This window comes from Stegostoma tigrinum, chromosome 2 (assembly GCF_030684315.1).
Source record: "Stegostoma tigrinum isolate sSteTig4 chromosome 2, sSteTig4.hap1, whole genome shotgun sequence".
NCBI classification, from domain to species: domain Eukaryota; kingdom Metazoa; phylum Chordata; class Chondrichthyes; order Orectolobiformes; family Stegostomatidae; genus Stegostoma; species Stegostoma tigrinum.
Genome location: NC_081355.1, coordinates 108384565 through 108407555, shown reverse-complemented (window position 1 = coordinate 108407555; position 22991 = coordinate 108384565). Strand labels below are relative to the sequence as shown.

Sequence of the window (22991 nt, the reverse complement as noted above, 5' to 3'; positions counted from 1 at the left end):
GTTATGATCCATGCTTGGATCAAGGTTATGGCAAAATGAAGAGGCGAGAAGTTTTGGCATGATCCAAGTTGAATACCACTGGGGACATTACTAGTGAATATTTGCCATTTGATTGCATTTGATGATTTCTTCCGTTGTGGCTAATTAATTGGAAGGAAACTGAAAGGGCACTAAATGTGACGGCTACATTTCAGACTGTGGATAGAACACAGCGGAGTACTTTTTCAAATTGTACCAAGGGAAGTGGCCTAATTTTAGCAGCAAAGGAACTGCTGTTCTCGGAGGATACTAGATCTGGCACACAAATCTTTCAGGCTCAAAAGAATACAAAAATGCATTGCTGGTTATCCTACAAGAGACAGAGTTCTGGCATGGAAATTACAATTCATCGCAAACTCAATCCTGACTTCAAAATGTGTCACTGTTTGTTTGTTCACTGTTGGGTCAAAGTCCTAGAAAAACTCCTCTAACAGCATTATGGGTATTGCTACACCACATGGACTACAGCAGTTCAAAAGAATAGCTCACCACCTCCTTATCAAGGCAACTAGGAATGAGTAATAAATCTGGCCTCACCCACAAAGTCCACATCTTACGGATAAATTTAAAAAGGCATTGGAGCAGACAAATTTTCTCCTCATCTTCCTGCTCCTTTCCTCAGTATCCTCAGGTAGGGAGGCAATGGCCTAGTGCTATTAGCACTGGACTGTTAATCCAGACACCCAGAAAACATTCTGGGGCCCAGGTTCGAATCCCACCACGGCCGATGTTGGAATTTGAATTCAATAACTATCTGGAATTAAGAATCTAATGATGGCTATGAATCCATTATTGGTTGTTGGGGAAAAACACATCTGGGTCACTCATGCCCTTTAGGGAAGTAAACTGTCATCCTCACCTTGTCTGGCCTACATGTGACTCCAGACCTGCAGCAATGTGACATTTGGGGATGGGCAATAAATGCTGCCTAGCCAGCAATGCTTTTATCCTGTATACGAACAAAAAAGAAGTATCACAGATTTGTTCGGCTCAGAGGGGACCCATTTGGCCCATCATGCCTACACCAATTTTTTATTACCTAGTGCCAATCTCCTGCCTTTTCCCCATATCCCTGCATATTATCTCTATCCATGCAGTCACCCAATGCCCTCTTGAATACCTCAATTGAACCTATCTCCACCATATTTTCAGGCAGTGCATTCGGTACCCTAACTGTGCTTTAACTCTCAACACCCTTGCTTCGTTTGCTCATCACCTTAAACTTATATCCTCTCATTTTTGTTTCTTTTACAAGTGGGAACAGCTTTTCCCTATCTACTTTATCCAACCCACTCATAATTTTACAAACCTTTATCAAATCTCCTCTCAAGCAAATTCTCAGAGAAGAACAGTTCCAATTTCTTCAATCAATCCTCATAAATGAGATTTCTCATTTTTGCAAGTCATCTGCTAATCTTTCTTGCTTCCCACACACCTGCCAAGTTAGTCTAAAACTTTCCCAACCACACTCACAAAATGCAGCGCAAGAATTCAGTCCCAGCTCTGTTCGGGTGCAACCTGACCAGCTTGTACAATTGCCTTCTTCCCAGAGCCAGTCCTAGTGCTCCAGGAATCTGAAGCCCTCCCTCTTGCGCCATCTTTCTGGCCACTCATTGATCTGCCTTATCCTTCCATCTTGGTACTCTCTTGAGTGTGGCACTGGGAGTAATCCAGAGATCTCTACATTTGTGATCTTGCTTGCTAACTTTCTACCTAGGTCCCTAAATTCTGCTAAGAGGACCACATCCTCCTTCCTACCAAAGTCATTGGTACCAACATGGACCACAACCTCTGGCTGTTCACCCTTCCCTGAAGTATATCATGTAGCCGTCCTAAAACATCTTTGACCCTGGCACCAGGGAGGCAATATAAGCTCCTGAAATCATGTTGACAGCCAGAGAAATGCCTGTTCCCCTCCCCCCAACAAATAAAGTCTTCTGTATCATTATTACTTCTTCTTTCTTCTTCCATTCTTCCTTTTTGTACAGTTAGCTTACTTGTGGTGCCAAAAACTTGGCACTCCCTCGAGGAACTTACAAAATGTAAAAGCAATTTGTGATGAGACCCCAGGGGAGATTCCTGCATTGTCTACCTGTTTCTCTTGGGCTGCCTGGTGATCACCCATTCCCCTCCTTCCTCCAGACCTTAAGCTGCAGTGTGACCACCTCTCTAAATGTGGTGTCCATGTAACTCTCAGCCTTGTGGACATCTGTGTCCCTAGTCACTCTCACGCTCTGAAACCTGAGCAGGTTTGTGCACTGGGAGCATCCCAGTACATGTAGTCATCTTGGACATTGGTGGCATTCTTAATTTCTGAAAGTCTGGTGCAAGGGTAACGTGATGGATGATATAGCAATCACCATAAACTTTTATACAAGCTCTACTGAGTGTTGGAAGGCTCTTCCCCATGCAGCAAAACAATTGTTGCAGTGCACTGATGGTTTGCTCCGTGGTATTCCTGGTTTCTGCATGGTTCTAATCTCAGACATGTCGTCCTTGCAAGAGTGGGTGGAAGACAATGATTAAGTATAGGGCTCATCGCCCTGTCTCTGGTTCTTCTGATGGGCCAAAGTTGGTATTCATCCAGAGTGTCTACTGAGTGTAGGGATAAAATCACCATAGTCTTACTGGACTATAGAGATGTTCTCATTAGAGGAAGACAACTGGGAATGGTTTAACTTGAGAATCTTTGTACCTTGGGCAAGGGGGTTGTTGAAAAGTAAAGTCCTTTGTGGTAACCTCAGCTGGTGCAGGAATTCAACACACATTGTTGGCATCACTCTGCATTGCAAACTAGCCATCCAGCCAACTGAGCTAACCAAACCCAATCCAAGTATGTCCGCATACCAACTAAATATGAATGCATAATAAATGCCACTTGTATTCACAGAACATCTCCCTACTACCATGTTGGCCGCAAAGTGATATAATGTGATTTTCTATACCATTGGGAACTCTTCCAGATGCCATGTCCTGATGCTTCTGTCTGCTTTCGGCTTGTACCAAGGGTGTAAAAGAGAAAGAACAACATTTCATACTCTCTGCATATCTGTTAGCAACAGACTAGTAACTTCCTTTATTAGCTTCCTGGGACAGCCCTGTCTCTCCATTAGTGTAGACACAGACAAGGTCAGCCCTTGCCAGCTTTGTGGTCTGTTCTTCAAAAGGAATGAGGACACAAATATCTCATAGAATCCCTACAATATGAAAGCAGGCCATTTGAACGATTGAGTCCACATTGACCCTCCAAAGGGCATCCCACTCAGATCCACCCCCTCCAACCCAATATCCCAAACTCCTGTATTTCCCATGGCTAATCCACCTAGCTCGCACAGTTTTGGACTGTGGGAGAAAACCGACGCAGACACAGGGGGAAAGTGAAAACTCCACACAGACAGTTCCACGTGGATGGAACGGAACCCGGGTGCTGTGAAGTAGCAGTGCAAAACATTAAGCCACCATGCTCATGTCTTGGGAAGTCTTCTGTAAATCTGGTCTGTTACATATCTTTGATTTTAATTGCTTCACTGTTGTTGGCTGTCTCCTTGCTTAAGCCCTAGATTCTGGATTTTCCCTTCACAAGCTTCAACCTGCGCCTAATTCCTCAACTGCCCTTTGTTCCCCACCCCGATGCTTGCCAACTGTTTTTGTCAGATGTTGGCAAAACCCACTATGTCCTTAGAATCCATGGAATTCCTACAGTGTGGAAACAGGCCCTTTGGCCCAACAAGACCACATCGATCCTCAGAGCATCCCACCCAGACCCATATAACCCACCTAATCTATATATCCCTGAACACTATGGGAAATCTGTCCACTGTCTGTTTGTACCAAGATTGGAAAAGAGAAAGAACAACATTTCCCATGAGGTAATGGGAACTGCAGATGCTGGAGAATCCGAGATAACAAAATGTGGAGCTGGATGAACACAGCAGGCCAAGCAGCATCTTAGGAGCTCCTAAGATGCTGCTTGGCCTGCTGTGTTCATCCAGCTCCACACTTAGTTATCCAACATTTCACATGATCTGCATATCTGGGTGAGTGGCCAATATGTGTACAATCCATCTAACCTACACATCTTTGGACTGTGGGAGGAAACCGGAGCACCCGGAGGAAACCCGTACAGACACAGGGAGAATATGCAAACTCCGCACAGTCACCCAAGGGTGGAATCAAACCTGGATCCCTGGTGCTGTAAGGCAGCAGTGCTAACCTCTGCTCCATTCTAACTCTGCACCTTCTCCAGTTCCACAATCTAACAAGAACACTTTGGAGAACATTTACTAAATTAATTCTAGACATTTTTACGAGGAGAGATTGTCTGATTTAGGCCTACGCTAACAAGAGTTTAGAAGGATGAGAGGAAATCGAATTGAGTTACATAAGATGCTAAAGGGAATTGACAAAGTAGACAGACTGGATGATTCCCCTTGTGGGGCAGTCATACGCACGAGATCGTAGTTTTAGGCTAAGGTGTCACAGACTTAGAACAGATGAGGATGAATTAATACACCCAAAAGGTCATGAATCTATGAAATTCTCTTCTACAGACTGAAATAGATGTTTGGATATTAAATACATTTAAGGAGGAGACAAATTTCTAATCAATAATGGGTTAAAAGGTAATGGGGAAGAGGACAGGAAAGTGGACTTGAGGCTGAGATGAGATCAAGCATGATCATATTAAATAAAAACTAAAAGAACTGCGGATGCATTAAATCAGGAACAGAAACAAAGTTGCTGGAAAAGCTCTGGAAGCATCAGTGAAGGAAAAAACAGAGTTAACATTTCAGGTCCAGGTCCCTTCCTCTGATGGTGGCTGGGAAAATGTCAGTTTACATGCTGAAAATAGGGAGGTGGGTGGGGTAGGAAGTAAACATTAGGATAGAGCCCAAAGAGAGAGAAAGACAGTTGGACAGACAAAGGAGTTGCTAACGACCAGAATGGGAGGGTGAATAGTTGTTAATGGGGACTGTTCATGACTAACAACAGGGGGTGTGTAAAGGCAGGCTATGTGGTAACAAGGCCTGGTGTGTGGGGTGGGGCGCTGGGATATGGGAGAGTTTAGGCCCTAAAATTATTGAACTCAATATTGAGTATGGAGGGCTGTAGGGACCCCAAGTGGAAAATGAGATGTTGTATCTCCAGATGTTGAACACTGCATCAATCCAGAGACAGAGATGTTGCAGGGAGCAGGGTGGTGCATTGAAGTGGCAGGCAACAGGCAGTTCTGGGTCTTTTTTGCGAGCAGACCGTAGATGTTCTGTGAAACAAGTCTATGCTTCATTTCCCCAATGTAGAGAAGACCACACTGTGAGCAGCAAATGCAGTGGACTAGATTCTGGGAAGTGCAGGTGAAGTGTTGCTTCACCTGGAAGGTGTGTTTGGGCCCTTGGATACTGGGGAGGGAGGAGGTAAATGGGCAGGCATTGCATCTTTGCTGGTTTCAGGGGGAGGTGCCATAGGGAGGTGGGGAGGTATTGGGTGTGAAGGAAGTGTGGACCAGGGTGTCCTGGAGGGAACGGTCTCTGCGGAAGGTGGCCAAAGGAGGGGAGGGGAATATGTGTCTGGTGGTGGCATCTTGCTGGAGGTGGTGGAAATGGTGTCTGATGATCTTCTGGATGTCGATGCTGGTGGGATGGTAGGTGAGAATAAGGGGAACCCTATCGCTGTTGCAGGAGGGAAGAGAAGGGGTGAGGATGGAAGTGCAGGAGATGGGTCAGTTCTGGTAGACGGCCCTGTCAACAATGGAGCTGGTGAACCTTAGGTTGAGGAAAAAGGTCGACATTTCGGAAGCTCCCTTGTCAAAGTTGGCCTCATTGGAATATATGCGACGGAGACGGAGGAACTGAGAGAATGGGATGGAGTCTTTACAGGTAATTGCCAAGCCAAGCACTGCTTGATAGCACTGTTAATGACCTTTTGCACCATTTTACTGCTGATGAAGAATAGACTGATAGGGCTGAAATTGGCTTGGTTTGATTTAACTTGTGTTTTTGGCACAAATCTCGTCTGGGCATATCATGTTCCACATTGTCAGGCAGGTGCCAATGATTGTAGCTGTACTGTAACTACTTGGCTAGGACTGTAAGCATGTATAGTCCAGGTAGCTGTGGGAGTTGGTGGGTTTGTAATGGATATTAGTGGCCAGTCTATCCCCAGAAATGTCAAGGAAGGGAAGGAGGAGTCAGAGATATAGATCAGGTGAAAGTGAGGGCAGGGTGGAAGCTGGAGGGGAAATTGATGAAGTTTTCCAATTCTAGATGAGAGAGGGAAGCAGCACCGATGATATCATTGATGTGTCGGAGAAAGAGTTGTGGGTGAGGGTCGGAATAGGACTGGAACAAGGAATGTTCCACTTACCTCACGAAGAGACAGGCATAACTAGGGCCCATGCAGGTACCCATAGCAACCCCTCTTACCTGAAGAAAATGAGAGGAGTTTAAAGAGAAGTTGTTGAGGGTGAGGACAAACTTGGCCAAGCGGAGGAGGGTGGTGGTGGGTTGGGATGGTTCAGGTCCTTGCTCCAGGAAGAAGTGGAGAACCCTAAGACTCTCCTGGTGGGGAATGGATGTGTAAAGGGATTGCACATCCATGGTAAAGAGGAGGTGGCTGGAGCCAGTAAACTGAAAGTTTTGAAACTGGTGTAAGCCATCAGGTGAATCATGGGTGTCTCTTGGTAGGAATTGGATCGGAGGGAGAAGACTGAGTCAAGGTAGATCATATTAAATGCTGCAGCAGGCTTGAGGGCCTATGTTGACTCCTCCTACTCTTCATTATAGAGTCATAGAGTTGTACAGCACAGAAACAGACCCTTCAGTCTCACTTATACGTGCCAACATGACATCGTAAATAAATCTAGTCCCATTTGCCAGCATTTGATTTTGATTTATTATTGTCACATGTACCTAGGTACAGTGAAAAGTTTTGTTTTTCAGTAGAGGCAGACCATACCGTACAAAGTATATAAGGGTAACAGATTAGAACGAGGAATACAATGCTTGGGCTGCAGAGAATGTGCACAAAGAGTGGGATTAACATTAAATTTTGAAATTTGAAACATCCATTCAGAAGTCTAATAAGAGAAGGGAAGAAGTAGTTCTTGAATCTGTTGGTCTGTGTGCTCTTATGTCGTCTCAAGAGCTTGGAAGAAATTATAACCGGTGTGGGAGGGGCCTTTTAGTATGTTGGCTGCCTTTCCGAGGCAGCGAGGTATAGATAAATTCAGTGGGTGGAAGGTGTGCCTGCATGATGGACTGAGCTGTGTTCACAACTCTCTGCATTTTCTAAAAAAAGCTGGAAGAACTGCAAATGCAGTAAATCAGGAACAAAAGCAAAGTTGCTGGAAAAGCTCAGCAGCTCTGGCAGCATCTTTGAAGGAAATGTCCTGAACAGAGCAATTGCCATACCAGGCCATCTAGTTTTGGATGCCCCTACCGTGGGAAAAAGACCTTGTCTATTCAGCTTATCCATGTCCCTCATGATTTTTATAAACCTCTATAAGGTCACTCTTCAGGCTCTGATACTCCAGGGAAAATAGTCCCAGTCTTTTTAGCCTCTCCCTATAGCACAAGCCCTCCAACCCTGGCAATATCCTTGTAAATCTTTTCTACACCATTTCAAGTTTAACAGCATTTTCCTAAACCAGGGAGACTAGAGCTGAACGCGGTACTCTAAAGGTGGCCTAAACAGTGTCCTGTACAGCTGCAATATGACATTCCAACTCCTATATTCAATGCACTGACCAATAAAAGCAAGCATACCAAATGTCTTCTTCACTATACTATCTTCCTGTGACTCCACTTTCAAAGAACTATAAACCTGCACTCCAAGGTCTCTTTGTTCAGCAACATTTCTAGGGCCTTATCATTAATTGTATAAGTCCTGCTCTGATTTGCCTTTCTAAAATGCAGCCCCTCATATTTATTTAAATTAAACTCCATCTGCCACTCCTTGGTCCATTGGCCCGTTTGATCAAGAGCCCATGGTACTCCGAGATTGCCTTTTTCATTGTCCACTACACCATCAATTCTCATGTCATCTGCAAACTTACTTACAATGCCTCCTATATTCACATTTATACAAGTGATGAAAAGCATTGAACCCAGCACCGATCCTTGTGGCACATCGCTGGTCACAGGCCTCCAGGCTGAAAAGCAACCCTCCACCACCACCCTCTGTCTTCTACATTGGGAGGGAATGGCCTAGTGGTATTATCACTGGGCTGTTAATCCAGATATGCAGATAATGTTCTGGGGACCTTGGTTGGAATCCTGCCATTGGCACATGGAAGAATTTGAATTCAATAGAAAAAAATTCTGGAAGTAAGAGTCTAATGATGACCATGAATCCATAGTCACTTCTTGGAAAAACCCACCTGGTTCACTAAAGTCCTTTAGGGAAGGAAACTGCCATCCTTGCCTGGTGTGGCCTACATGTGACTCCAGACCAACAGCAATGTGGATGACTCTTAACTGCCCCCTGGGCAATTAGGGATGGGCAATAACTGCTACCTAGTCAAAGATGCCCTAATTCTTCGAATGAATAAAAAAAATTGCACATCAATTTTGCATCCAAATAGCTAGCTCTCCCTGGATTCCATGAGATCTAAGCTTGACCAACAGTCTACCGTGTTGCATTTTTTAAAACAATAAGAAGTCAGTCACAAAAATGTACTATACAACTTATTAGACTGGTAACATGTTTTCACATGAAAGGTACATTGCCATGGCAACACACTAGCTTGTTAGATTGTGTTTAACCATCAAAATGATCACCATGCAGTGTTGCCCTGTAAAGACTAAATAAAAACTGAAAGAACTGCGGATGCTGTAAATCGGGAACAAAAATAAAAGTTGCTGGAAAAGCTCAGCAAGTCTGGCAGCATCTGTGAAGAAAAATCAAAGTTAACATTTTAGTTCTGAGGAAGGGTCACCGGACCCGAAACATTAACTGATTTTTCTTCACAGATACTGCCAGACCTGTTGAGGTTTTCCAGCAACTTCTGTTTTTGTGCCATATAAAGACTGTTTATTTAAAACTATACAATTGAGAGAAAATTTTAAGAAGAGCTTCTATTAGGCACTGTATTTATACGGCAAGATCTGGACAACATTCAGGCTTGGGCTGATAACTGGCAAGTAACATTTGTGGCACACAAGGCAATGACTATCTCCCATACATGAGAATTTAACCATTGTCCGTTAATATTCAATGGAGCTATCAGCACTGAATCCTCCACAGTCAACATCTTAGTGGTACCATTGAGCAGAAATTAAAGTGGACCAGCCATGAATATATAGTGTTTACAAAAGCAGGTCAGAGCCCGGAAATCCTGAAGCAAATGCCTCATCCCCTGCCTCCCTAAAAACACAAAATCCTCGCTAATGTTGCCCCTCGCAATATCATCTCAAGTTATTGGCGCTCTTCAATTAGAACCCTGCATTCACAATCCACTGCCGCTGTTACACATTAACATTAGCAAATACCTGAATGCTTTTATGTAACTCCTGTGTTGTGTCTGAGTGGTGCATTGGTTAATTCTGTTGGCTAGACAGCTGGTTTATAATGTAGTGATGCAAATAGAATGGGTTCAGAGAGCACCAGCTGAGGTTACCACGAGACCTCCTTCTCAACCACTCATGATGACACTATGGCTTTAAGAGGTGTACTTTGTCCTCAGTTTTTTTTGAAGAGAGGTTTTAAGGAAGAGGTGAGGGGCTGTCTATTGAAATCCCACAAGATAAACAGCTTGTGAGGCCTGGGTTTTCTTTTTAAAGTTGGAACAAAAGAAGCAACCTGAATGGGTGGGGCAAGTTCCCACAGAACCAGGATTTTAAGTTTGTGTTTCAGTAGTAGCAGCTGCTGGACTTTGAAGCTGCAGTACATTTCTACTAGTGCTCTGTCTCTCAGAGATTTCTCCCTGGACTGGAGAATTGCATGTGAGAAATCTATATTTCTGAACTTGGATTTTGCAAATCCACTGTATTCATGGGATGTTACTATAGTATATTGGAACACTTACTGTTTAGTAGTTAATAATCCATTATTCTGTTAAGTTTTCCAATAGTTGTTATTCCAATTTCTTTTGTTGTTGTATTTCAACTACAATGTATGCATAAAGTGCGTTTGCTTTAAGACTGGTAGTTTGACCAACTGAATTGCATCTGGAACTTGCCTTTTAAAATAAGAAAATGTCAGGGTCTAGGCTATCTTAACATATTTTAAGGGGGTTTGGTCTGGTTCATAACAGTGTCATCTCACCTGATGTGAGGTGATCCTCACTTTAAACCACCACTAGTTGTCTCTTTATGATGAGAGAGCAGCCCTATGGTCTTCTGGGACTATAGCGACTTTACCTTCCTGCAGTGAGACCTGGGCTCTGTATCAGTAACACATAAGAGCCCTAGCAAAATTCCACCAGCACCACCTCTACTGCAATCTCCCAAGTTCAATGGGATGACTGAGCAAATGCTTATATCTTAGTTCTTGAAACTATGTCTATGAGTAGTCACACAAAGTTTCTCAAAATCAGCTATGATCGACTGGAAAATGTGCGCAGATGGCTGAAATCGTCTCTACTGCTACATCTCATTTCTCAAATGGCCAGTGTTCCAGGAGAGGATAAAGAAAATGCTACATGGATATTTTGGACCTCACCTTGAGGCATGGCAGCTTTGACATTAATGACTTGCTGCATTACACAATAAGTCCAATGTGATGAGGCAAACCAGCAGCAGCAGGTAGAGAAATGGAAGCAAATCCTTGAAGTTGGATCCCACTACCTAGTGGGACTCCCTGTTCCACATGCTCAAGAACGTGCACGTGGAGGATTGGCCTGTTCAATCATGGGAAGATCTACGGCTAACAGTTATGGCACTGAGTAAACATCATCCTTGGGTTGATAGACTGCTTATAATGCTCGTGATCCAGAGGGGTGATGGTCAGAAGAGCACTAGTAGGGCTGACTCTGGAAGTTAATAAAGGCATGGACAAGGCATTGAGCAGCAGATGCACTGAGATGATGGTGGATGATGGAATTAGATAACTAGCAGATATGGGATAAATTGTCAAGTCAGAAGCTGACATAACCAACAAACTCATTCAATAATAACAGTATTCTTCAGCGTGCGTTTGCAGCTTCACCAATGAGGCAGGTACAATGTCTTGTATTTTGACATTTGTCCAATACCACTGTTCTTCATATAAGTTCCTAGTCCGTTCCAGTCACCATCCTAGTGCTTACCTCCAACCCAATTCCCATCTCAGCCCAGCCTCAACCCTATTCCCAGCTCCACCACCTTTCATTGTCCGGCTCCAAAATCTAACCCAACTACACGCCCATGCCCAGCTCCAAGCCTTCCTCTGCAGAGAGGAGGAGCACGTGCACGTGACGCGGAGAGATTCACGCATGCTCAGAGCCGGCTGCCGGTGCCCCTCGGGTTGACGTCTTGCCGAGCTTCCCCGTGGCTTCTGTCAGACAAAGTCATTAGGAAATCCCGTGCTGCTCGCAAATGGCCTCACCTTTGAAAGTATGCATTATTGGCTCTGGAAATTGGTGAGTTTAATAAGAGGGTTATTGTGGGGAGGTGTTGTTTGCCTGTGACTGGTGGTGGGCACTGTCAGCAGGTGAACCAGGGTGAAGATTACAATTGTTGCATCGTATGAATTCAGCTTATTTGGGCACGTTCTTTTTTTTTTTCCTTTTCCACCCCCTCTGTATACAATTGCTGTTTTAAACACACATTAATGAAGCCTTAGTGTTGCCACTTAGCTGCGTGAAGTTCTATATTTGCGTGTCTCGCTATTGCATGCCATACATAGGGAGGAGATATTTTAATGCACTTGCCAACTTGGAACTGACATTTTGACATTTCAAGTGCAGGATCACCCTTTCACTCTGGATAATATTAGCAGTGGTTGATATTTAAATGAAACCGTCATCCACCTCGTCAGGGTTATCTGAGAAGATCTTCTGAATCTGTATATAATATTTAATTTATACTGTGATTGTGGCTTTATTTTCTGTAAGCCTGTATACACTTATGTTCTATTATTACTGATGCATCTTCCAGTGTTTAATAATCTGTGATTTTTTTAAAATAGTGATATTACAGAGTTTGAGTTTGATTTTTTTTTTCCCCTTTTCAGTAGAAATTGAATGGCCTTACGGTGATTAGGATCACCTTGGAGTGCGAATCTACATTTCATCTTGTTTATGTTTGCTAAACATTCTGACAAAGCAATGTTAAATTCTCAAAGTTCTTCCTAATCCAGCAATTTTTAAAAAAAACTTGTTTCATAATTTTCATGCAGCCTGATGTATCCACTTTGAGGGCAGAAGAACTGGATTTAGTGTGTTACTATTGGAATATGCCCGTGGCGCTATCCTTGAGGAATGTGTATTTTTAAAAAATGGTGTGAATGTAACAGTGACCTAACATTAATATGTTAGTAACCTAACCTCAAGTACAACCAGGTGGTTTATCTGAGACCCATCAATGAGAATGCCTGAAATTGTTTTTTAAATACTGAATACATTTGAATGCATTTGACAGTTTGACACAAGATACTAAACTAACAAATAGTTGATCACCAAATATGAATTTTAATAAAATTATTTTGAGACCTGGGAGTTGATAGCGAGGTCAGCATTTATGCCCATCTCTAATTACCCTCAAGTGATGGTGAGCTGCCCTCTTGAAACAGAGGCCCATGTGATGGAGTTATATACTATTTATAGAACATAGAACATTACAGCACAGTACAGGCCCTTCGGCCCGCGATGTTGTGCCGACCTGTCATTCCGATCTCAAGCCCATCTAACCTACACTATTCCATGTGCGTCCATATGCTTATCCAATGACGCCTTAAATGTACCTAAAGTTGGCGAATCTACTACCGTTGCAGGCAAAGCGTTCCATTCCCTCACTACTCTGAGTAAAGAAACTACCTCTGGCATCTGTCCTATATCTGTCACCCCTCAATTTAAAGCTATGCCCCCTCGTGCTCGCCGTCACCATCCCAGGAAAAAGGCTCTCCCTATCCACTGTATCTAACCCTCTGATTATTTTATATGTTTCAATTAAGTCACCTCTCAACCTTCTTCTCTCTAATGAAAACAGCCTCAAGTCCCTCAGCCTTTCCTCGTAAGACCTACCCTCCATACCAGGCAACATCCTAGTAAATCTCCTCTGCACCCTTTCCAAAGCTTCCACATCCGTCTTATAATGCGGTGACCAGAACTGTACACAATACTCCAAGTGCGGCCGCACCAGAGTTTTGCACAGCTTCACCATAACCTCTTGGTTCCGGAACTCGATCCCTCTATTAATAAAAGCTAAAACATTGCATGCCTTCAAAATTCCAGGAATTTGACTGTTTATTATTCCTCACGTGTTTCCATACAAGCTGTCCTAGTGAACATGTATTTTACAGCTCAGCAGACTTGTACAATACCCGATAGGCTTATGGTTTTATCAACGGAATAAGAGAGCCAGACAGATTTCGCGGTACAATGTCAAGGTTGGGAGCCAGTCAAAAATGCTGAGTTGTCAGAAAAGTTGGTGGTAATTTAAAAGCAGCTTTACTTCCTCCTGTTCTTAAAATTGTTTTCTACCAGTTCAAACATAATCTGGTAACTTTCTTGCCCCCCACCTCTGTATTGCGTTTATGTTTACTCATAGCAATGAAATAAATATTGAGCAATGAAACATTTAAATCACAGTTGTTGGCTGCAATGCTAAATAAGATAAACACCAGCTGAAACTGGTTTGGTTGATCCACCTTAATTTTGTCATTTCTACGTAATGAACATTCTGTCATGGGGCAGTACGGTGGCTCAGTGGTTAGCACTGCTGCCTCACAGCGCCAGGGACCTGGGTTCAATTCCACCCTTGGGCAACTGTCTGTGTGGGTTTCCTCCGGGTGCTCCGGTTTCCTCCCACAGTCCAAAGATGTGTATTTTAGGTGGATTGGCCATGCTAAATTGCCTGTAGTGTTCAGGGATGTGTAACTTAGGTGGGTTATAGGTGGATGGATCTGTGTAGGATGCTCCAAGGATTGATGTGAACTTGTTAGGCCAAAGGGCCTGTTTCCACACTGTAGGAGTTCTATAATGTCGTACTTTCATAGAAACCCCACAGTGTCGAAATAGGCCCTTTTGGCCTAACAAGACCCCACTGACCCTGAACACATTCCGCCTGCAACCCGCTTAATCTACACGTTCCCTTAACCTACACATCTAAGGGTAATTTAGTATGGCCAATCCACCTACCCTGCTCATTTTTGGGCTGTGGGTGGAAACTGGAGCCCAGAGAGAATGTGAAAACTCCACACAGACAGTCACCTGAGGGTGGAATCGAACTTGGGTTCCTGGTGCTGTGAGACAGCAGTGCAAACCACTGAGCCACCGTGCTGCCCATAAATATTAACTCAGCCTCTGGATTAGCAATCCAGTGATAATACCACTCAGCCATTGCAACAATATTGTTTGCCACATGAAATTTTCATACAAACAAGCCATAAATAACTTGTCAGATCAACCAGTCCACTGAATTCTGTTCTGTTCTACATAAAAGTCAACTGGGATCAGGAAAGAACCAAATGGTAATATTTATACCATCCTGTGTGCTTAGAATGGTGAATAAAGTGCAAATTATGAATATAACGCTAGCTAGTTATAGTGTTCGCCAAGGGTACAAACTCATTCACTCTGCATATTAGGTATATTACTGAAATAACAGCTCTGATTCCTTTTAACAGCTTATCTAAACAATTGGTGATGCATTTGAGAATTGAGAATTTAATAAAGTTGATTTATTTTAGTTTTGTTACAATGAACTTGTATTTTGTGATATATTACCAATTTGGACAATTATTAAACTTGAAATACTGCCAGCTATTTTCAGCCAGCTATCAAATTAGCCACAGATAATATGCAGAGTTTGTGTGTGCGTGCATGTGTGTGTGCACATGTGAATAAAGTTTATGTTGACTGTCTTAATTTTATATTGCTTTTCCTTCAAAAAGAAAACATTATTGAAGCAAATCAGGCTGGCGTGGTTTATATTTTTAGGTTCCCTACACAAGAATTTGGATATTATCCAGTCTGATTCCAGAAATCCATGGTTATATTCATAAAATTGTTATAATGCAAGAGGAGGCCATTTTGTGTACTGTCTATGCTAGCTTTCTCCATGTCAGAAGTCACATGACACCAGCTTATAGTCCAACAGGATTGTTCGAAATCACAAGATTTGGTAGCCCTGCCCCTTCATCTGCTGAAATGAAGGAGCAGGGCTCCGAAACTTTGTGATTTCAAATGAACCTGTTGGACTACAACCTGGTGCCATGTGACTTTTGACTTTGCCCACCCCACTCCAACACCAGCACCTCCACATCTTAGTTTTCTCTATGGGTATCATGCCTTAGTCCTATTCTTCTACGTTTCTCCCCGCAACCCTGCACATTGTTTCTGTTCTTCTCATACTGTCTTGAATCCTTGATTTGACTTGCTTCCACTTGACTTCCAGGCTTTGAATTCCAAATCCGAACTTTAAAACTACACACAGACACTCAAACACTACTTTCCTGATCTTTTTATAAGTGGGAACAGTTGACTGTCTGAACCTCTCATGATTTTGAAAGTTTCTATCAAACTTCCTTTTGGTATCTTTTCTCTTCAAGCAAAAGGCCCCACCTTCAATCATTTTTTACAATGGAAACCCTGCAACCACTCAAATCTTTTCTACACTCTCTTCTGAATTTATATCCAGACTGTACCTGACACTGCAGCTGAGGTCTAACTTGTGTCTTATTCCTTCCCAAAACTTCAGTATAAAGCTATTGTTCATCCTCCATGTCAGATCGAGCAAAAGAGGCACTTGTGAGTCAAAAGGACATATCCCGTTTGAGATAATGGGAACTGCAGATGCTGGAGAATCCAAGATAATAAAGTGTGAAGCTGGATGAACACAGCAGACCAAGCAGCATCTCAGGAGCACAAAAGCTGACGTTTCAGGCCTAGACCCTTCATCAGAGAGGGGGATGAGGAGAGGGTTCTGGAAGAAATAGGGAGAGAGGGGGAGGCGGACCGAAGATGGAGAGAAAAGAAGATAGGTGGAGATGAGAGTATTGGTGGGGAGGTAGGGAGGGGATAGGTCAGTCCAGGGAAGATGGACAGGTCAAGGAGGTGGGATGAGGTTAGTAGGTAGGAAATGGAGGTGCGGCTTGAGGTGGGAGGAAGGGATGGGTGAGAGGAAGAACAGGCTAGGGAGGCAGAGACAGGCTGGGCTGGTTTTGTGATGCAGTGGGGGCAGGGGATGAACTGGTTAGGGAGGCAGAGACAGGCTGGGCTTGTTGTGTGATTCAGTGGGGGCAGGGGATGAACTGGGCTGGTTTTGGGATGCGGTGGGGGAAGGGGAGATTTTGAAGCTGGTGAGTACACATTGATACCATTGGGCTGCATGGTTCACAAGCAGAATATGAGTTGCTGTTCCTGCGACCTTCGGGTGGCATCATTGTGGCACTGCAGGAGGCTCATGATGGACATGTCATCTAAAGAATGGGAGGGGGAGTTAAAATGGGTTGCGACTGGGAGGTGCAGTTGTTTATTGCGAACCGAGCGGAGGTATTCTGCAACCTGTTCTTCCTCTCACCCATCCCTTCCTCCCACCTCAAGCCGCACCTCCATTTCCTACCTACTAACCTCATCCCACTTCCTTGACCTGTCCATCTTCCCTGGACTGACCTATCCCCTCCCTACCTCCCCACCTATACTCTCATCTCCACCTATCTTCTTTTCTCTCCATCTTCGGTCCGCCTCCCCCTCTCTCCCTATTTATTCCAGAACCCTCACCCCATCTCCCACTCTGATGAAGGGTCTAGGCCCGAAATGTCAGCTTTTGTGTTCCTGAGATGCTGCTTGGCCTGCTGTGTTCATCCAGCTTCACACTTTATTATCCCATTGTTTGCTTCACATTGATGCCTTACTAAAGGGAGTCACTTGGGAAGTGGTTAGAATTACCAAACTGTTACCAGCTGTTTGGTTATTTTAAGGGGTACAACGTGTAACTTAACAGTACAATAAAGAGTTCCTTGGTTAGGATGGAATGCGATGCTTAAAAAATAGCTATTTAGTTATGTTGGCTTGCATTTTGAGATAAATGGTGGAAAAAGATGCCTAAGTAGTTGCAGCAATGTCTGTGGCACAGCTTTCCTTCCTTTTCCAATGTCAATTTAAATCTGGTGCCAAATCTAGGGCTTGCCTTGATGCACAGCAGGAGTGATATCAGCATGCAAGTAAGGGGCTAATAATAGCTCAGCTAGCTGGATAGCTAGTTTGTAATGAAAATGATGCCAACGACATGGGGTCAATTCCTGCTGCAGCTGAGGTTCAGCCATTTCCCTTGCCCGAGGTATGGTGACCCTCATTTTATACCATCACCACAAATCTCTTTCTAATAAGAAAGCACCCCTATTGTCTAGTCAAACTATGATGATTTTATCTTTATCTTTTAGTATTCACAGGCACAAAAACAAGAAGATATAATATATTTATTCTTTACTTTTGAACTGTCGTATAACAAAACAAATCATGTAATTGGATTAAGGTTGAAGCTAAAGCAAACATAAACTTAAAGAAAGATTTTTTGAAATATGTGAATTTCTTTACCATTAAAATACATCATTAGCCCTAAAACAGAAATTTTACATTTGTACATTGTGTGTTTAGCAGAAATTAAGTGGTTCTTGTGCAGTGTAAAAACTCAGTTACACCTCATTACCTAACTAACATTTGGAACAATTTTTACATTGACACTAACTGCTCAAGGTGTTACAATCCTCTAGAGACAATAAGAAAGATTTGAATTCCCAGTGTCGCATTATTAAAAATTGCTCAAGATCTCAGAGTTTTTAAGGCTTTTACTTGAACAAAGAAACTAAAATCAACATCAACTAAAAGTCAGCTGCTAATATGTTAAATTACAAAAAAGATATCACTTGTTCATTTCCAACTACAGCCAATAACAGCTCACCATACTCATACATTATGCTGCAGAATGTTGCCTTTTTATTTTAAGTACTTTCAGGTGTTTCCAATTATTCTTTCCTCCCCATTACAATGTTGAAAGTCTTGAAAAGTACTTCTCTTCACTTAATTCTCGTAGCAAGGCGCTCATTGGAGATTTCCCATTCCTTAAATTTCCACAAGGTTCATCTCTTCAAGGAGGCTTCTTACTTGTTTTAGCATTCTGTTCCCACAATTGTTACAATTCCAGCTGATATTAATACCAGTCAAATCAAACCTTAAGCAAAACCTGGCTTGGTACATTCTAATTTTGTTATTTTCTTTTGTTTTGACTGTGGAGGTCAGTTATTGAACACATTATTAGGGCCTGCTGGGGTACTTTTATCAAAACAAAATAAAAAAACCTGAATTTAGACAAAAATTTGGTAAGTTTCAAACCTGTAATAGTTCTTTCATCCCAGTTATTTCCTGCAGACAGCAAAACTTCAGAAAAGATTTACTTTTATGTCTACATGAAAGCTTCTGGCTCAGGCTGGCTTGTGTGACTGGTTTCTTTTGAGCAATTGTCTTCATATTCATTAGATGCTTTTTCAACTTTTTCAAAAAGTTATCTCTCCCTGAGATACCTAAAACAAATGGCATTTTGAACTCTCTTGTGATTAACTTTCAGAACAAACTCATAAGTTCAATAACTAAGTTTCCACCAGTTGTGGAGGAGTTCCTATTTGAAAGTTAACATGCCTGCTTCCAATTTCTGGTGTGCACAAACGCAGACAAACTCCTTTCTCGATATTACAGTTTCTTCCTGTTCCTAGACCAGTGTTGCTGGGAAAAGCATAGTTTTCTTTATTCTTTTGTTACAATAAACGTGTACCCCTCAACCCTTCACTTCATGAGTAGTAAAATTTTGTTAAAAATGTATGCAAACAATTGGGTCTCCGCATTTCTTGTCATCAAGCTCAAAAGGACAGCTGTAAACATGGGATTAAAACAATGTGTCACCCCCCCCGAACCCCAATACATACTTCTCCCTTAACATACAAAACATAAATTCAACTCAAAGTTATGCAGTTTTCCTAACACAACCATAGCTTCACTGTTTCAGATAGCTAAATGACCTGTTTGTGATGCAGAGTGATCCTAATGACCTGGGTTAAATTCTTGCATCAACTGAAATTATCATGAAGGACACTCCTTGTTAACCTTCCCCCTTGCCAGAGGTGTCGTGAACCTCTGGTTAACCCATTCTCTAGTGAGAGAGCACTCCTATGGCAACACAGACAGCAGCATCTGCCTCTTCCTCTCCCTGTCTCTCTCTCTCTCCTGTTTCTATCTGACTGCCTGAGAGTCGGCAAATCTCCCCATGACTACCACTTTACCTTTTCTGTTTAGATGTTAAAGCCTGCGCTTGGCTTGTATCCTCCCACTATTTCCATGATAGCCAGGTCAAACAGACTTATGGTGCAGACTTAGTAGCAGGTCATTAGGCTCCTTTTGACTTTGTATTTTAAAAATTATATTTTAATTTAAACATCTTAAAGTCATGCACTCTAACAAAGAACGCAATGTTTAGGCAATTAAATTGAGTCTGTGTGAACTTCTAAAGTTAGAAAGGAATGTAGACTCACTAACAAAAATAGAAATTGCTGGAAAAGCTCAGCAGGTCTGGCAGCATCTGTGAAGAGAAATCAGAGTTGACGTTTAGGGCTCCGAGTTCTGAGGAAGGGCCATTCGACGTAAAATGTTAACTCTGATTTCTCTCCACAAATGCTGCCGGACCTGCTGAGCTTTTCCAGCAATTTCTATTTTTGTCTGTGATTTACAGGATCTGCAGTTCTTTCATTTTATGTAGACTCACTGGCAACCTCTGCATTCCCATTTTATTTTGTACATGTGCAGATTCTATAGTTTAGTGCAAACTCGTCATCAGTACCACAAAATCCAGATCATTTTCTTTTCAAACCTAGCTTTTCTTATAGCTGCTTAGTCCAAGTTATAGATTTACAGAAAAAATGCAACATGTGATATGTTCTGGAAGTGATGGTTGGAACACATATTACTTTTTGTTTTAACTCAAGAAGATGGAGGAAATTCACAAAACAGCAATGGTTAAAGGTGAAAGGGGAAAGATTTAAAGGGGATCTGGGGTAACATTTTCACACAGGGTGGTGTGTATATGGAACGAGCTGCCAGAGGAAGTGCTGGATGTGAGTACAATTACAATATTTAAAAGACATTTGGACAGGTACTTGCATAGAAAAGGTTTAGAGGGATATGAGCCAAATGCAGGCCAATGGGACTAGTTCAGTTTAAGAAATCTGGTTGGCATGGATGAGTTGGGCAGAAGGATCTTTCTCCACACTCTGACTCTAATTATAACACCAGTCCGTTGGCATCTTTAAAATAGGCTAACACCTCAATTGGCCCTATCATTAGGACATGTTAAGGTTCTGTAATTGAAAGCGGTACCTGTTGCCTGCAAGCCAAACTAGAAAATTAGCATTAGTTGACCATTAGTTTAATTATTTTGATAAAACAAAGAACCTCAGATGCTGATGATCTGAAGAAGGGTCATTGTACTTGAAATGGCGGCACGGTGGCTCAGTGATTAGCACTGCTGCCTCACAGCGCCAGGGGCCTGGGTTCAACTCCACCCATGGGCAACTGTCTGTATGGAGTTTGCACATTCTCCCCCTGTCTGATTGGGTTTCCTTGGGGTGCTCCGGTTTCCTCCTACAGTCCAAAGATGTGCAGGCTAGTTGAATCGGCCATGCTAAGTTGCCCGTAGTGCCCCGGAATGTTTAGATTAGGTGGGTTAGACATGGGGAGAATGCTGGGATAAGGAAATGGGTCTGGGTGGGATGCTTTTCAGAGGAGCGGTGTGGACTTGTCGGGTCGAAATGCCCGTTTCCACACTATAGAGATTCATTGATTCTATGAAGCATTAACTCTACTTTCTCTCCACATATGCTACAATACCTGCTGAGCTTCTCCAGCATTTTCTGTTTTGGTTTGATTACTTTATTTAATTCATTTTCAAATAATTTCAAACACAACATATTTCTAGATTTCAACCAAAAATAACATCTCCTTGACAATTTGTAGATATTTAAAACGTAGTAGTAACTTAAAAAGTAGGAACTGCAGTAGGATTTTATCAAGTGAAATGAATTTAAAAAATTTTAATATGTTTATTATCCAAATATTTTCTAACTCCTGTTGCTAAGATGCCCCTCAACAGAATTCAGAGGCAAATGTAAAACTGCTGCAAAAATCAGTAGTTGCTGTGATTTTTTTAATTGTTAATTTCAGAACAAATGCATTTTGCAGGGATTGATAATAGAGCTAAACTTTGTGCTGTTAGCTGGATCTGATCTGTCACTAGCCTGACATTTGCAACTTATTAACTTATTAGTGTGACTCTTCATATTTCCTAATAGCTTTTGGTTGCTGCAATATGGGCACTGTGGACCCTGTCCCCTGTTATTGCGGAATAATAAAAGGTCACTTATGTACATGCAATTGAAAACAGATAATGTTGCAGAATACAATTGGGCGTTGACTCATTCACAAAAGCCCTGCTAGTTTTCAGTACACTGTAAAGAAATATCTCTCCATAAGTATTACTTAATATGCAAACATTATTTCTTTGGTGCTCTTGGGTTTTAATTCCACAAATGGTCAGACAGAATTGCTTCTTAGGCAGTTAATGATTTTATGCCTGGGTTCAATCACCTTACCTCAAAAGGGGCTGCATCTAATCCATAGAAACCCTATAGTGTGGAAACAGGCCATTCTGCCCAACAAGAGCACACCAACCCTCCGAAAAGCATCCCACACATCCCTGAACACTGTGCGCAATTTAGCATGGCCAATCCACCTAACTTTACACATCTTTGGACTGTGGGAGGAAACCGGAGCACCCAGCAGAAACCCACACCGACAGAGGGTGAACGTGCAAACTTCACAAAGACAGTTGTCAGAGGGTTGAATCGAACCCAAGTACCTGGTGCTGTGAGGCAGCAGTGCTAACCAGCGAGCCACTGTGCCCATAATTGTCAAAACTAAAATTTCATTAGAAACTGCAACTGTGCATGCTCATACAAGTTTCTTTTGAAGGAACATGGACGTTTTAAAATCTATATTTGAGCAGACACTTTGTTACATAAAAATTTACAGCTTAGAAACAGGCCGTTTGGCCTAACAGCTGCTTGGTAGAGTTCATGCTTCCCATGATACACAGCTCCCCTGGAAACCAACATAAACAAAATCTCCCACAACTGCAAGTCCTTGTTACCAACTTCAATTTTTATTGCGCAGTAATTTATGAAGGAAAAATGTAGTTCTTATAATCTATCAGTTATGTTCTCCTAGTAATGCAATTAATCCAGTTGACTTCTGGCTTACCTTCTTACTGATCTACTAATTATTTTATTATGACAAGTTTAACGATCTTCAATCACAGCGTGAAAAAGATTTTTCTTCTTGTAAAATACCAAGAAGCTGCAAACCGGTTTGCATGTCACATGTACTTTGCAAGTAGAAAATATTCTAGTCTGAAAGCAGCACAGATAAGATAAACTGGAGCAAAGGGGGAGCATTACTCCCAAAAATAAATCCCAGTCCCAACCTGCATTCCAATCTCCTTCAGCTTTCTGAAAGACTGCGTGGAGACTACTGACTTAACTGCTCCCAGAAATTAGGTTTGCAATTTAAATATTCTATTGAGGTTGCTTATTGCATCTTTATTCAACATTTGAAATTTTAACCGTGACCTGAATCTTGGAAAACTAGCAAGCTAAATTGAGGCAATGTTTGCCAGATCATGGTTTAAGGGCATTCCAGCTACATTCCAGCATGCCTGCCTGGCCATCCTGATCAGCCAACCCCACCAGCACCCCCACTCTCAATTCCACTTTGT

The 22991-nt window shown here is 42.4% G+C and overlaps 1 protein-coding gene across 2 annotated transcripts in view; it reads left to right on the top strand.

The window, feature by feature from the left end:
• The first annotated feature begins 11452 nt into the window (after positions 1 to 11452).
• Positions 11453 to 22991, top strand: part of LOC125464321 (glycerol-3-phosphate dehydrogenase 1-like protein) — a 50264-nt gene continuing 38725 nt past the window's right edge. Inside the window, exon 1 of one of the 2 annotated variants that reach the window (XM_048556631.2) lies at positions 11453 to 11596. In XM_048556631.2, the coding sequence (XP_048412588.1) occupies positions 11553 to 11596 (44 nt within the window). In that variant the 5' untranslated portion in view covers positions 11453 to 11552. The remainder of the gene's footprint in view (positions 11597 to 22991) is intronic. The other variant, XM_048556639.2, reaches the window with a different exon arrangement.